The sequence below is a fragment of the Ictalurus punctatus genome, chromosome 15 (genome assembly GCF_001660625.3).
Source record: "Ictalurus punctatus breed USDA103 chromosome 15, Coco_2.0, whole genome shotgun sequence".
Taxonomy (NCBI): Eukaryota; Metazoa; Chordata; class Actinopteri; order Siluriformes; family Ictaluridae; genus Ictalurus; species Ictalurus punctatus.
The window spans coordinates 3,750,327-3,767,500 of NC_030430.2; the positions used below are offsets into that span (position 1 = coordinate 3,750,327).

At 43.3% G+C, this 17,174-nt stretch overlaps 1 protein-coding gene across 1 annotated transcript in view; it reads right to left on the reverse strand.

Annotated features, from left to right (window-relative positions):
- Positions 1–17,174, reverse strand: part of magi3a (membrane associated guanylate kinase, WW and PDZ domain containing 3a) — a 161,084-nt gene that overhangs the window by 67,464 nt on the left and 76,446 nt on the right. Inside the window, exon 2 of the mRNA XM_017487129.3 lies at positions 5,890–6,006. Within this exon, the coding sequence (XP_017342618.1) occupies positions 5,890–6,006 (117 nt within the window). The remainder of the gene's footprint in view (positions 1–5,889; positions 6,007–17,174) is intronic.

Here is a 17,174-nt window from a genome sequence, read left to right on the forward strand (position 1 = left end):
TTCACGAGTCAAGGACCAACAGGTCATCCTGGGGACAGGGCTTATTCAATTCCCATGCTGTCACAACATGTCTGGCTTATCTGACACAAACACGCTTATCAACCTAACACTAGTGACGGAGACTCATGATTTCAGCAGCAGTGCCAAGTGGCAACTAAGTCTTTTCTATGTCTACGCAAACTAGGTATGATGAATAACATGACGAATCCAAACGGCTGACCTGAATGATTGAATGAATGAACCCTACAGCGCGTGCTCCAACCTTTCGTCCGGTCCCCCGCTCACAACGTTAGTTCCTAGATCCATGCAAACTCCCGTCTGGCATGCAAAATAGGATTAAAAACTCGATTTCATGAGCATGATTTCATCGTATGCTGTCATCAAATGTGTACGAAGACGAAGGAAGTACAGAAGATGAAGTGGTGCCTCCGGCGAGTGTATGCCGATATTACGGTCCGCTTGCTTTGCTAATCTGCCAACGACACTAGTACAAAACTGATCAGCGCATTATTTAATTTGTGTTTACCTAGCTAGCGTGTAGAGATATCAATATAGCTACTAATGTTTTCGAAAACAAAATAATGATAAAAAAAAACGAACAAACAGCAAACAAAAAAGCTGGACAGCGCTCCCGTTGTGGGGGTTGGGGGGGGGGGGGGGGGGTGTAATGGGCACAGGTGCTTAGTACACTTCTGGGGTTGCGGGTTCCTGCCTCCGCCCTGTGTGCACGGAGTTTGCATGTCCTCCCCGTGCTTCGGGGGTTTCCTACGGGTGCTCTGGTTTCCTCCGCCAGTCCAAAAAAGCCTACAGCTGACTGGCATTTCCAAATGGTTCTCAGTGTGTGAAAGGGTGTGTGATTGTGCCCTGCTGTGTCGGTAAGCGGTATGGAAAAATCGACGGATGGATGCTGGACAGCGCACATCTTCCAGAAACAAACTCCAAGCAAAAACGACGACTCGGCACTTGCTAGTGGGAACGTAGAGGCGTTAAGGCATGGCCAGTAAAACTCCTTCAGAAACATTGATCAGCAAATAAAGTGCAGCTGTTCTTCAATTATCATGCATGTCAAGATTTCCAATTCGCATTGCCCATTGACTCATTCATTTCATTCGCACTGGCCAAGGCATCATTCATTCATTAGTGCCTGGAGCTAAATATCAGACTCCCTGTGAGCAGGGCATGGAACATGTGAGGTTGAGACCAAACGCCACGCCTTGCATTCACATGAATTTGGTTCATATTACATGAAACAATGCATGCAAACGAAAGCGTGTAGCGAAATTCAGAGCCTAGGACGTGCAAACAACTCATTCTGAATTGGGAAGAATTGATTCTGTTTGACAAAAATCTTCGCTTGTAAACATAGAAAGTGTGCCCTCTGTGTGCACTGATGTATGGCTGCCTACATTCCATTAGACCTGCTCTTCCAGGGTTCCGTACTACCGGTTGTAACGCGAAGAGTCCTAATGGCCATGTGCCTTTGCAAGGTCTCTGGTAAATCATTTTATTTATTACAGCCTAAAATTGCCTTTCTGCAAAATGCCTGTAATGAAAAATCTTTTGCGATGTAAAGGACCCATTTGGATGATGGAGGAAACATCGGAACGTGAGTCGTGAAGTCGCACTGGAGGCCTGTATGACAAAAGGTTTCGACACCTTGTTATTCGGCGCAGTCGTATACAGGTTGCTGTTATTACTTAAGCCAGAGTTCTAATAGGGAGAGGAATATTTCATTTGTGGCATCAAAGGAGCGCCACACCTCATTACACAGATCAGGGCACAGCTTAAAAGGGAGATCCTTAAACCTTCTCAAGAAAAAGCAATTACCAAAGATTAAACACCTGGGAATTGTAGCCCCCTACTCCCTCGTTTCTGCCATCCTTCTTTTTTTTTTTTGATCAGGGGATGAGATGGAGGGAGATTACCGCCGCGCCATAAAGGATATTAATGCCTCCGGGAGAGCGGCGATGGCCAGAGCGGCGAGGATTACGTGCCGAATGGGAACGCGCCAGGCACTTGATCTCTCTTTTCTTGGGACTTTAATGACTTCACTGACCTGGTGTCTGCAGGGGGGACACTCTTCATGTAACACTTCTGCTGCAGAGGTGTTGTGATGGCGTAATGAGTGAGAGGGAAGAAGTGAACCAGATCAGCTTTGGGCAGGAGAAGCCTCATGAGGGGTTGTTAGTGTGGTCACTCCAGGTTGTTCTGGAAGATTCATGATGAGTGAACGACGCCGACCTGATCCGGTAGACTCACAATTCGGCAGACAGAGATATCTGCACCGAGTGTTAATCTAAGACCCAGTGATGCCTTGTTTATCATTAATAAATGAAGCAGAGATGTAACACAATGCCACAATTAGAAAAGAAGCCTATCACAACGCCCTTGGAAAACAAATTATATATATATATATATATATATATATATATATATATATATATACATACATACATACATACATACACAGAGAGAGTGACGAGCTCTGACAGTTTTCCACAACCTCAGCTACATCACTCGAGTACTCAACTGCTCTAAACAAAAGATACGCACAGTTATTATTTTTGTTTGTACCTGCCCACAATACTTTCTAACAAATGTAGTTGGTTCTCCAAAATATAAACAAACCCGTAGCTTCACTTAACCCACCGCAGCCCTGACCAGTTACTAAGGATGAACGAATGAACACGGTACGTTTGTGTTAGTAAACGCAGTCTTGGTTTTTCCATTCTTTTCTGTGCGTCCAGCAGGATCCCATTCCACACCTCCAACCTCAACCAGATGTCCAATAGTGAGTGTGCCTTCTATGAGCGTCTTCGTTCGTGTCTTCGTATTCGGTTACATCCCTGAAATGAACAACATGATCCTTGAGCTGCAAGTGCCGAGATGATACACACCCATGTAACACAAATTCTCAATATGTGGCCTCGGGGTCCAGATACTATCTTCAGGGAATCACCAGCCGTTAGATATTTAAGTCACTTATATTGTCATTTTGTCGTCATCAACACATTACAATCGTAAAAACTATTATAGGGGCAGTGTTGGCTTGGCGGTTAAGGCTCTGGGTTACTGATCGGAAGGTCAGGGGTTCAAGCCCCAGGGGTTCAAGCTGTATCATGGCTGACCCTGCGCTCTGACCCCAACTTCCTGACCTGCTGGGGCATGCGAAGGAAAGAATTTCCCTGTGCTGTAGTGTATATGTAATCAATAGACTCATTATCATTAACTCCTCAATGTTTGCTCTTGTAAAGCTAATAAAAAGCTATTTTAAGTGCACTTTTACAGTTACAGGCCCGAGTGGTTACTGGTGCTGTTCTTCTAACGTGAACTCCAAACACTCCAGCAACATTTTGGACTGTTGGCCCATAGTAAGTAGATTTAGCAACAAGCTAGCCATTCGACAACGGCGAGTAGTGTTAGCAACAAGCTAGGCAAGCGATTAGTATGCTTGCTGTCATAGATTAAAAGTACTGTCTCTGTATATTAACTGCTCTAAAGCCAATACTGCTATAAGCTACAGTAAACTGGAAGTAGAGAAGGGACAATGTAGGGTTTACAGTGTGAGCACCCATGTTGAGTTGACGTCACTGGAGATCGGGAAGACTACCCCAAGTTGACGCGTTGAAAGGGTGGCATTTGCAGTGGATTTTTACCGGTTGTAGGTGGAGAATTACAAGTTGCAAGTTTGCCTCGGACGATTCCTAACGAACAAGTCAGAGGCAACAACGGAAAGAAAAAGCTCCCCGAGATTGACTTGAGGGACAAACGTTAAGAGGATTCAGATTAGACAAATGGGAAGCCAATCTTAACTGGAGACACTGGATTGCTGCATTATTGTTTTTCTGCAGTATACAATTGTATAAAAGTCAAACAGTACTAAGTGTACTTTGTACTCTGAAAGGCTGTTCAGTATGACCATATTGTGAATGAGAGTACTGGGATGAATACAGGACAGTCTTTATGATTACAGCAGCACTTCTTAGGGACAAGTATCCTGATGGGATTATCCATCGAAGCAAGACTTAAAAACCGGGCATAAAATTAGAGTGCTTTTGGGAAGTAGAAATCTATAGCATAGGATCCTGTGAGATCCATCCAGCCTGGGCAATGGAAAAGGCCCATTTGTTCCCCCTACTTTACGCTGATGGATACTCCCCAACAGCATAAAGTGAGTCTGAAGCTGAGCATTAGGATGAATATCCTTATCGCTGTTCTACAGAGACTGAAACATTTCCGATCAATCTACGGCCTTTGCATCTTAAATACATTCAGTTAAAAAGGCAGCTGATCCAGGACCAGTCTGAAACCGAGCCCAGAGCAGGGTTAATACACACTGTAATGGGAGAACAAATGGGCCTTTTCCATTGCTCAGACTGGAAGGATCTCACAGGATCCACAGATACTACAGATCTGACACATTACACTGACAGATCTACAGTTTAGGGAAGACACTCCATGACTTATGTTGAGGTCACGTGTCACAACCCTCATCAATGCTCATCAATTTTAAAGGGAAGAATGTAATGCAGAATGACTGCAACAAAGCAGTAGACATTAACTTAATCACCAGAAAACAAAATAAATCGCCCTGACTTATTTACGAATGGGTAACTGCTTTAGTCGTAACTCCATTAACTGAAAAATATGGCTTTCCGTGCCGACAGATCTTAATGACGAATTAAAAATTCTTACAAATTAAATTCTTCATCATTTGCCAGTGATTTTAAATTTAGTTTTTGTGTGTGTGTGTGTGTGTGTGTGTGTGTGTGTGTGTGTGTGTGTGTGTGTGTGTGTGTGTGTGTGTGTAAAAAGAGGGATTCATCTCTTCATAGTGCAAAGCTACACCAAAAATGGAAAAGTTCTGGAAATGAAAAATGAAACAAAGTCCATCTTAGCGAGAGTCAGACTGAGAGTACGATAAAGCGAGTGAGTAAGTGAGAGTGGAGAAAAGAAGGAAAAAAAAAAGAAAAGAAAAAAAGAGGTGAAGTGTAGCGGCGATGGCATCAATCTCCTTCCCCAGGAGCTGGTTTTGGACAGGCAGCAAGGCTGCGGATTAAAGATGCCTAGCAGCATGCGAGAGACGCCGCGAAGATTTACGCTTCCGTACCGCAGCATTATGGGCCGCTCATACGCTAGGCTAGGGAATGAAGCGGCTTCGGAAAACCGGGGCTTTAAACGAAAACTCCACCCTGGAACACTTCGAATACGGTGCCACTGAAATATTTCTGATGTGTTTAGCGATTCGTTCGGCACTGCATTTTTTATTGTTGCTGTGAGGAGACAGGGGTTGTGCGTTACTCTGATGTCACAGGTAGACGTCTCACGACGATCTCAGCTGGACGGACTACAAAACTAAAGCGCCGCTGCATCTCTCTCTTTAAGTAACGAGGGCTAAATCCCATTCGCAGCAGTATCAACGGGTAATCGAATGGCATTGTGGGTAATCTAAGCAAGCGTGAATGAACAATGAAAACAGACCAACAATGTAGATGTAAAAGTTTAAAGCAAAAAAAAAAAAAACAAAAAAAAAAAAAAAACAAAACACCTTTTCGTTTTAAAGTAAATCTTGGATTCTTTTAAATATGAAAGATGAATATGCAAGTCCAAGACTGGATTTTTCAGCTGGATCGGATCTGTCAGTAGTAGGGAACATTTTAACATCCTCTGGTCCAATCTCTACAGCCTCCTGTGACAAAATGTGACAAATTACTGAAGCTGGCACAGGAGGCTTTGTGATGATATTTCCCCATTAGCACTCATTCAGTTCTGCTTATTACCAGCTTGGGGAAAAACTTCTACTTGAAAACCGGGAAAACTCTGAGACACAAGACAGATGAACGGCAATATTGGATGGATGGCCAGTGTATGTACTGTACATGTACTCACAGGGGATGGTACGGAGGTACAGGTTGTCTCGTATCACTTGCTGGAGCTTGTGGTCCAAGGAGCCTTTCTGGAACTGCAGGCTGAGGTAGTGGCGCAGGTCCGTGTTTAACACCTTACCTGCGGAGACACAATCGACAGTACATGTGTAAGCCAGCGGACTTCTACAACACACCTTTTAGATCAGATCACACACAAAATTGCTGACACCCAGCATGTCTACATATGTATGAATATATCACACTGAATCATAAATAATAATATGCCACCACAGTGCTGCTGTTGCTACTAGAAAATCTTATCCCAACTCTCCATCTGATTAAGGTGGTGACTCCAGAACCGTGCAGGAAGGACATACGTCCCACTAATCACAGCTCTCGTCTCTACAGGGTATCTAGCCGAACGGCCCGAAACAATGTAGATCTTATCGGACAATGCCAGGGGTTTAGCTGTCGACGAGGAGGCTGTGCGATGCATTCTGGGAAAGATGCCTGAGACAAGGGGACCAGAGTTGGGTTTTTTTTTTTATATGCACTGAAAGAGAGGAAGACTTCTCAGCTGTTGAGGAATCCTGTACTTTTTCCAAAGGTAATTCATAATTACACTATAATAATAATAATAATAATAATAATAATAATAATAATTGCAAGCCAATGTATAGCCAAAAAAGACAAAGTTCTACCTACATTCCTCATGATGTCGCCGTTTAGCTCATGTTCGTGAACTTCACTAGCACCGCCATACAGCATACCTCTACACTACTATGGCCCAAGATCCTACTCTATATGTTTGAATAGTTACCGGTTATACAAGCTAGGCTTATTTTTTAGCATTGAACCTTGGTAAACAGAGCTCGCATGCAGTAACGTAAACACAAACCGCACTTTTGTGGTTTCGCTCACACACACAAAAATACAATCAAAACAAATCACTTGACAAATTGAGTAGCTCCCCTTCCTCCACCAGGAGGGGACTAACAGGATGACCTACTGGGTCACTGATTAGTCTCGTTTCATTGGGTAGATGAGACGCATACTAATGCGCTCTTATACTTACTTAAGAGGTACGGTGTTCGGATTTCATTTTAAAAGTATTAATTACTCCCCTATTAATGTTTAACATGGCTAAGCAGGCTCAGTCACAACCTGTCTTTCGGTGCTCTCTATGGAACTCGAGTCTAATAAAGTGAAACTGGATTTGTGCCGTGCTTCATTTAACGACTCGGTGAACATCCATGCTAAAAATGATTCGTTACCGGATGATACGAGAGGCAAGAAGTCCTAACGGGTCCTGCTTATGACACCAATGATCATACCGATACATCTTTATGTATGACTTGTAAGGGCTTTAATGCGTTGCTATGACCGGTGTCTGTATCTGTACTCGGGTTTAAATCTGAAGTGGGCGTGGCCTAAACCAGACAATTTTTAAATAAACCCTACCACTTCGACCTTGGAAACCCAGAGGTGGAAGTCCCAATCCCAATCTGTGAATCTTTCTGGAAAGCTTTCTAAACAGAAAAAAAAAAGAAAAAAAAAAAAAAAGTGAGCCTCGTATTGCTATATGCACTTGCATGGGTTTAGAACACTTTATTGTGTTCGTTCTGATTAATATATTCATATTTGGTTGCATCCTTAGTATTGGTATTATTGGTAGGATTGGTGTCATGGGTGTTGCATCAGTTGCGTCAATGTTCTGCAGGACTCTGAAACTTGATTGACGAAAGATTCCTCTCTTATTTTTGCTCGAGAGCACACTAGTCCACTGCAATGCTGAACTATGCTGAAAATACCTAGATCACTAGAGAGCGCTGCACCATTCTGCATGTCTTTCTTTCTTTCAGTAGATCTCTAGGGAAGAGGAAGGAAGAGTGAAGCCAATATCCTCCCATCTCCGCTTACAATTACATCACTCGGTTTGGCCACCACGCACACCTGCAAGCCATTATCGAGCAGCCCGGTTCAGTCAAACGTGAAAAATCAATAAGGACTAAATGAGAAAACTCTCAATGCACCGTGGCTTATCTACGAATTCACGCTTATCAAGTGATCTAGGCTGGCCTCATTAAGAATGTCAGGGCCGTATGTGGCTTGTCATAAACATGATGAAAACTGAACCAGTCATTTGACTCATGAATAGTGTTCTGACCTACTCGGGATTTTCTATGGCTGTCGGAAAAAAACAAAACAACAACTGCATGATCAGGTCCAAGAGGAACATTGTGAAAGCTTTTTGGACATTGTAAAGGCGGAGTGGAATTTAGGTCAGGCCACAATAGCTGTTCATGTGTAATTGAAACACTAAGCGACAGTCCATGCAGCCCGAGTTCCCATGCCTTCTATTCATCAGAACGATCCTTACAGCATACCACATACGCTGATGACATGTTGCTCATGCTACACGCCAACATGTTTCTCACAATAAACTACCTGGGAACTCTGGGAGAGTTCTAACGATTTTAACACCGTTCTCATCACGGACTAATTTAAATGACACGCTCCCGTGGCCGTGAGCTGTCGCCGAGGCGTCGATACGTTCCAGCACGTTTGATATTCTCAGCAACAGTGCAGAAACAACCAGGAAAGCAGGAATCCAAAACTCACATGATTAAGAGCTTGGTTATTTTTGTGAGAAAGCAGGATTTAGGGATCAGGCGAAGGAGAAAGTTCGTGACGTGTGTGTGTGTGTGTGTGTGTGTGTGTGTGTGTGTGTGTGTGTGTGTGTGTGTGTGTGTGTGTGCGCACCTCATCTGCAATCGCTCATGTAGCGTGAGCAGTACAGTGATTCTGAGATACTGAAAGCGTGCACTTGGCTTTACACAGCAGAAGGTCCATATGTAAGATGTTGAAGATGTAGATATGGACCATGGTACATTTATTACTTTCGCACACAGCATACATTTCCTCCTCACTGTGCGTTTGTGGGATGCGGCAGCCTTCGCCATTTGTCTGTCAGGTAGTGTTCGTGAGCTACGTCATATCTCAAGGGAGCCACATTCAGCCTTCTCCAGCTCTGCGCCATGACTCCAGCAGACTGCCTGTGGGAGGCAGGGTACACAAAACCCCCCTTTGTGCCTCATCATCTGAGCGTTCGAGCCATTTTTACCAGGGCAAGAAATCAAGACTGTGGCTCTACAGCTTTAGCATCTCTCTTTTATCCCAACCTGACCACCCACTTCTGAGCTCTTGACCTTGTCTAACTTGCTTACAGACTTTCCATTTCATCTGCTTAATTAAGCGAGAACTGCCGTAAGGAATTCTTTCTTACATATTGAAGTTGGGTGAAGATCAGCCATATGTGGGCCTTGGACTGTATATGAAAACAAAATCATCACTCAACTAAGCAAGCGTATAGACCCATTAGAATCACAGAAGGTGATAGAACGGTGGGGGAAGAAAAAAAGAAAGAAAGAAAAAAAGATTAAATCTGTAATTTGTCACTTAGAATAAAGGTGCGGCATCAAATCCTTCCATTTAACAGAGACGACAAAGCGTAATGCAAACAGATGGATTGAATGCGTAGGCTGAAGCAAGTTGTGCTTCACACTACAGCCTTGTTGGAGAAGGTCAGTGGCCATGATGCACACCCACCTGGTCCATGTGATGAAGCTGAAACAGATGTCATACTCTTGCCTGCATCATTCCTCTTTACTATTCTCACGTCTGGTTTATGCTTCCACGTTCCGAGATGACTGAAATGAACTCCCCCCCCAGAACAGTAGGAGAATTTCAGCTGTCCATCAAACAGTGGGGCAAGGAAGTAAAAGAAATCAAGGAGTGAGAGCTGAAAGCGTACGTTGGTTCAAATAAAATGGCTGCACTACAACAGAAATGAAGAGGTTTCCTGCTTTTAATCTCCGCTTCTCACTCAATAAAAATAGTTTGAATATTAACAGGTTCATATTTTTTTTATTTTAGCAAAATACATTCAATAAACGGCCTCCAATCAAGGCCTTATTTATTTTCCGGACGGGTTGGATTAAACTTGCATTCTCCAGGCATCATGAATTATTTCTGCATTCAGGCGGGCAATGTAAACTAGGACGGCGGGTGTCGGGTGTGATCTTTAAGTGTGTAGAAGTGAAGGGTTCAGTGACTACGTTATCATGGGCAGCGGTAATCTAATTATTGACCTTATTCTGAATAAGACAATATTGTGATTAAGGTGTGTACATGAGTCATTTAAGGATAATCCTTTCATGTTCAGGTTTTACATGTTATAGAACATAGATCGATTAACAGCACACGGCATTACGTCACCGCGTCACGCCGTCCCCTCCAGTATTTCACTTATCGACACACAGTTGGTCTTCGTTATGGTATACAGTCTTGGGTGTTATGTTTAATTTCACGAAAGCTTAAAGTGCAGTTAATGATTTGTCGTGCTGTACGTGCTAATAGACGACTGCTTGAAGCCGTGGGCTGCGTCCCAAACCGCGTACTTGCCTACTATATAGTAGCTGATATACATGCATTTCGCCAACTATATAGTAAGTATGCGGTTTGGGACGCAGCCGTACTCTCTTGTTTGCCGTCAAACGGTTGAGCGCTGCCGTGTGTGTACGTGTCCTGTCACAAAATGCGGTGAAAACTCCCACACGACGTTAATAGTGCGATTAAGGTGTGTACATGTCTGTAATACACTTCGATAATGCGACTAAAACAGGAGTACTCCACAAGTCTTAAATCGATTTGTGTTTAATACGAGTATGACTTTAATCGGATTAAGGTCATCAATAATCTCTGTTTACATGCTAGTTTCTTAATCAGAGTATCGTCTTAATCGGGTTCATATCGGATTATTGTTGTCCACGTAAACGTACTGGCTGTCATCTTTGCAAAAAACAATAAGTACTTCTACTAAAATAATACATACATGATGGACAAAGGTCAGACTTATTTTCCAATGACGTATTACGGTGTCTATCTTTAGTTCAAGCACTTTTGAAACATTTCAAGAAAAAGGTCATTTTCTAAGAATTACAGTGGTTAAATCTTAAAAAGCCTTCAAGGAAATAATTTAAGCGCCTCGTATGAATACTGGAAAATGTTCAAAGCTGCTGTGTGAAAAGGTATAATGCAACATCTTTGCTTTGGAGGATTCATTCAGTGACGTCTTTAAACCACTCATTTTACAGTACTATAAATTATATAGAACTCCATCACGCACTTTCATCATTCTAACAACCTATGCTTTTTCTTTTTTCTTTTTTGCCTATGCTTATCTTGTCATATCTCAGAAGATTATATTCTATTTATTCTGAGCTCTGACACAAGACAGGCCTGAACTCTCGGTCACAACTCTGGCCAATCATTTATCCTCTTCTTCAATTAGAGGGGCTGCTTAAATGTCATAGAAAAGCCAGCGCAGGAGCCTAATGAGGCCATCTCATAACAGCGGTGCACTCTACACTGAGCTTATTAATGGCTTGTTGAGGATGGCGGGCAATGTGGCATCACCGAGAGTGCGATCTACTCATTAGAACCACTGGCACGAACCCTCCCAGTGTACTTCGTTCATATCCTGTAGAAGTAGGTTTTTTCATGAGATCATTCAGGGCCATTGTTAAAAGTGCACCTGAAATCAAAATTGACACCAATCCTTTTATATTGATTTATATTTATTCATTCATTCATTCTAGATCTCTCATCCTCTACTAGTCTTGTGTTCGTCTAATTAAACGCTCTCTAGAACCTCACAGGGGCTGATCTTGCTCTACAGAAGCAACTTGTTTACAGCGATCATGGTTCATCGTTACGTTTTTGGCTATGTATCTTCCCGCACATTATTCCCTTCATTTAGAATAAATGATCCTGGACTCGCTACCTCAGACTGATTGAGAACGGCTTTATACGCCGCCAGGGATTCTCAATCAGTAAGACGGAGTAATATTTTATCTACCATTCAGATGCATCAGAAGCCTCAGTGGTCACCAAGCCTCTTCCTGGAGATCTACAGTACCTTCCTGCAGGTCTCATCTCCAACCAAAATCTAACACCCCTGCTTTAGTTGATCGAGATCTTCTTAAGGCAATGATTAGATGATCAGCTGGGCACGATTATGGTTGGAGCTGAAGTCTTCAGGAAGGTAGATCTTCAGGAACAGGGCTAGTCACCACTGCTCTAAGTGATGACACTATAGCACCATTGAGGTTCAACCCTTGCTTGAGAATGTATGCCACAACAAATAAGGATATCATCCAAGTTATAGTTGATCGGTTTGGGTGAAGGCGATGGTGAGAAATCTCTTCATTGTGGGGGTTGTGGGATCTCTCAAACGCTATTTACTGTTGTGTAAATCTTCCAAGCGCTTCAACACTCTGCCTGCCTGTTTCAAAAGGATATACATCGACATACAGGATCAAATCATGGCTCTCAAGCCATTTAATGGGCTTTAAATCGAAGTCTCTTGAACGTGGAGGTTAGAAAGCTGGTAATGTGCAGAATTTCTGGAGACAAATGCTGGGGGAAAATGGGTTCATTTTATTTGAAACCAATACGACCCTTCTAACGTCGTCGAGCAAAAGCTCTAATCAAGACAGCCTTGTTTGATGCTCAGCCTGATAAAAGGGGGAAAAAATGGGCAAAGGTGGCAAATTACTGATGGTACCATAAAGCTTTACTCAGAAATCAATGCCTACTTGCCCGTATAAGTAATAAGCAATCTGGTCTGCTTTCAGATTGATTTTCTCAGGGTGGTCATCACTGCAGGACACAAAGGACAAAATGTTTGTTCTGAGAGGATGCACACTACTAAAAAGGTTTTGAAGAGATAATCTGAGCGAGTACTAGGATTTGGTTTATAGGGCACTTCTCAGAGTCTTCAACTGGTAGAAATGAATACTTTAGTACAACATACACAAGTATGAAAATCCTGAGGGGAAAAGAAAATAAAATAAAAGAAAAATCAAGTCCATGTGGTGGCCAGGGTGATGTTTCTCCAATTCCTGGCTGATTCTTGAAAGGAGAACGAATTTCTATTTCTAGATTCTTACCGTGTACACTATATGGCCAAAAGTACGTGGATCTGACCATCACACCCATATGCAGGCCTTCCCCAGACTGTTGCCGCAAAGTTGGAAGCGCACAATTCTATACAACATCTTTGTATGCTGTAGCGTTACAATTTCCCTTCACTGGAAACGCAAACCTGTTCCAGCATGACCACGCCCCTGTGCACAAAGCGAGCTCCATGAAAACATGGTCTGCCAAGGTCAGTGTAGAAGAACTTGAGTGGCCTGCACAGAACCCTGACCTCAACCCCACTGAACACCTTTGGTATGAACTGGAACAATGACTTCCCCAGGCCTCCTCGCCCATCATCAGTGCCTGACCTCACTAATGCTCTTGTGACTGAATGAGCACATCCCCACAGCCATGCTCCGAAAGCTTGTGGAAAGCCTTCCCAGAAGAGTGGAGGTGATCATCACAGCAAAGAGGAGACTAAATCTGGAATGGGATGTTCAACAAGGATATATGAACGTAATGGTAAAGTGTCCACAAACTTTTGGCCATAGTGTATGACCAAGGTTAGCGATAGAGATACCAGCAGAGTGTAGCTTACTTTACATCATGTCTGCTTTGAAAAATACTTAACTTAATACACAATAAAGGACAAGCATGAAGAACACTGTGGTACTCGCTGCTCTCCCCGCTCTCCCCTTTTCTGATTTCTTATGTAGACATTTGAAGATGAAACTGATGATGCTAGGACATAAGTAAATCCTCCCACCTCAAGAAACTTCAGGGCAAATCCAAGAAGACTTTCTTGTTCTGTTTTTTTTCTTACCTGAGACATTATCAGGGCAGTCCTGTGATGGCTGCATTTGAGTAATCAATGGTTTGCACTAACCAAATTCAGTCATGATATGGGTCACTTGGCAGAAGAAATAACAATATGCAAGATAATTGTTAATCTACTGAGCCAAGCCATACTACAGCGTCTGGTAGAAAAGCACTCCATGTGACCAACTCCCATGTTTTTTTTTTAAAAACGAACACCCAGCATATAGGAAGTCATCAAACCATCATGAAAGGGCGCAAAGATCTGAAAGTCTCATTCTTTCTGTCATTTGGAAAGACCAGCCTCAGACAAGTCCGCCTTATCTTCCTCTCTAATGATACATCCCTTCAGCTCCCACGATGCAGTGTGAAGACCGAGATGAAAGAGAAACGTAAAAATGGGTATACAAATGCGAGATCAAGACCTTCTGTAGCCACCCCCCCCCCACCTTCAGTCATCCAGCAGTTCTTAACCATGGCCTGACTGGGGGGCCAGTCTGATATTGCACTATAGCCAGGAATTTCTACTCGTATAACATCTTGGCACTCAGCAGGAGCAAAAAAGGGAGTGAGTGCAAAAAAGGTAGGTGAGGCACATCAAAGCAGGACTGCCTCTGATCCCTGAGCTGTGATGGGAGACTTGTCCTTTAGGCGACGATTCCCGCTAAGAGCTTTCAACAAGCTCAGACATGTGACAGAGCGGTGTAGAACAAACAGATTTCTATTTAACAGCATGGTGACTGAATAGGGATGGATCAAAGCGGTGAAAATCGCTATACAACTGCTCCAAACGTCTGGACCGTGTAGCAGGAAATCATTTCCTCTCAAAGAGGTACGAAACAAATTCTTCAGACTGTAAATGGGATCCATGGATAACGTTGCCAGCCTCTAACAAGCTTCTTATATTGGGGACCAGTGCAAAAAATTAAAAAGAGTGCCACAAAAATGCTGACTCTCCTATTTTCCAGTAATCGTAGTGTATGAAATGTGTGAAAAGCCAATAAATTTAACAAGCACTGGGGCACCTCTGAACACACACACTGATGATGCACTGACTGCTTGGAAACTTGGAATTTATGACATAACAAGCATTATTTGGTAGGTAACTTATCCCTGCCTCCATGCTGAAGTCGAACAATAAGCTTTCCGAGTGCATAGCAGGGCACAAGGTAAGCGGAGACGCAAAGCCCCTAAATGCTGGTTTACTTTCCGACAAACCTCTTGTTATTCTGGTCTCGTGCTGTCTGCCTGCAAGAGAGCCGTGTGTGCGACGGCCTCGTGCCTCTTGACTGCTGAGTGAGCACACAGATGCCTGCAGATGCCTGTGTGACTCAGCATATCTGCTCTGGAGTAATTACCAGCCGAGCAAATACGCATCCGCATGCGTCAGTATGCGCCCGGTGTTTCGGTATGGCCTGAAGATGGGCACATGTGTGTTTAAAGAGCGGGTAAATGCGTCGAGGATTCTGAAGACGTGCTCTTTGCATGAATGTAAATGGAGAATCGACTTCCAGTCGGAGAAAACACAATCATTTTTAATGATTGCCTGGCTAGATCGGACACCTCTACACAATCTCTGTTTGGGTCCCATTTGCTCTCTCAGGGAGCACTCCCTCATATCAGAGTCATCCATCAAGGTCCTAGCACAGCTAACCACATGGCTGCCGTCCATAAGAGCGATCGACTGGCTGGCCGCTGCGTGCTGATCGGGCCTTTTAAGCGATGCACCTTGTGCCCTAAGCCCATCCATCTTCCGGTTAAGGGAGCTGGATAGTTCATAGGTCCTGCTCAAGGGTGGACATCCCGGCAGTCAGACATTCCTCAGCTGGAGAACGCTGCTATCGTGGCCAACATGCGCAGATTCAAATATACTCCATCTGTTTATTGTTCCAAATATCTCTATCTGCATTCACATTTAAGCCATACATTTCCTTTCTTTCCTACTACATCCCTGGAAGTAGAAATGCCTCTGGCTCCAACAGTTCCTCAACCTCAGCGACATCACTCCAGTTCATAATCGCTCTCAACTACAGATGTTGCATGAGAATCCCTTTAGCGCAGTTATTATTTGTGTTTGCATTTGATATCATCTAAAGATTTCATTTAAACCACCACGACCCTGACCGGGCCGTTACTAAGGATGTATGAACACTGTAAATGCGTGTTTGCATTTGTTTAAAATACATTATGCGGTCGTTCTGAATAATGTATTCATATCCGGTTACACCCCCAATATATACCGCCCCATATTTACATCTGTGATTGCTTTTGATAAATATTCTGCAAATGAGACCGAACGCGGTATTAATATTCAGTCAACAACGGGCCACCGACACGGGAAAACCGTTTCGGAGAAACTGAAGCTGAAATAAGAGAAGAACCACTACACTCCATGCCAAACTCTAAGTCACTACAACTGGAGTCAAAAAAAAGACTACAAACACTATGCCTTTCGATCAGACATTGCTCTTCTTAGCTACACCATATGGTTGATTCCAGATGTTCTTTGGGACTGGGCATAGCAACATGACTACCCATAGGAAAAAAATGTTTGCCAGCTGTGCCTATGCCAAGATGAAAGTTCTAGGACTGATAAAATCCTCACATAAATGTTGATTTCCACCCAGGTCCAGGCCTCTGCTATTGTTTTGTGTGATTAGACAATCTCCCAGATCTGACCAAGCAATAACTTGCTGCTCCCAAAAACAGCTGCACACATCAATTATGGAGTGGGTCAATGCCAGGGCAAGAGAGCAACAACAAACCTTGTATGCTTCTGGAGCCTTCTGCGAGCCAGCTTAAAACAATTCTGCTTATTCAGGGTGTTAATTATAAGATATTACGACGTCGCTGTACGCTTGGGTGCCTACCATCATCCTGCTCTGCTCAAAACTGCCATCTTTTTCAGTCTCACACCAGTGATGTGCTGCAAGTGTGACGCGAAGCCTTGATGCAAAACAAATGTCGAACAGGATGCATTTTCAGGTTGAGGCACAAAAGGGTAGCTTTGCATGCAAGCGTTTCTTCATTAAGGGCCTTGAAAATGTCCATCGTTCTGTTCCTCCCACTATCAGACACTGTCCTCTGATTCTGCGCTGAAGCGTGACCGAGTCTGGCGGCAACACGGGCTGAAGTGATTAGATACACATATGAGCGAAACAGGGCTCTTAAAACAGATTGCGGATAGAGGAGTCAGAAAAGAAATAGAAAATGGCACTCGAGTATCACACGGACAGGACGGCAAGTTCAAAGTGACATCAAAAGACGAACGGTAGTCTAGCACTACAGGTGCGTCTCAAAAAATAGATTCATTACACAAAGTGAAACCTTTCAAGGCTTTTTTTGTTTGTTTGTTTTAATCTCGATGATTACGGCTTACAGCTCATGGAAATCCAAAATATTCAAATAAAGAAAATTAATACAGAAATGTGGACCTGAGAAGAGCTCCAATCAGCTGATTAACCTGAGGCTTTAATCTCTCAGTCTGGTTCAGTACACGACCACAAT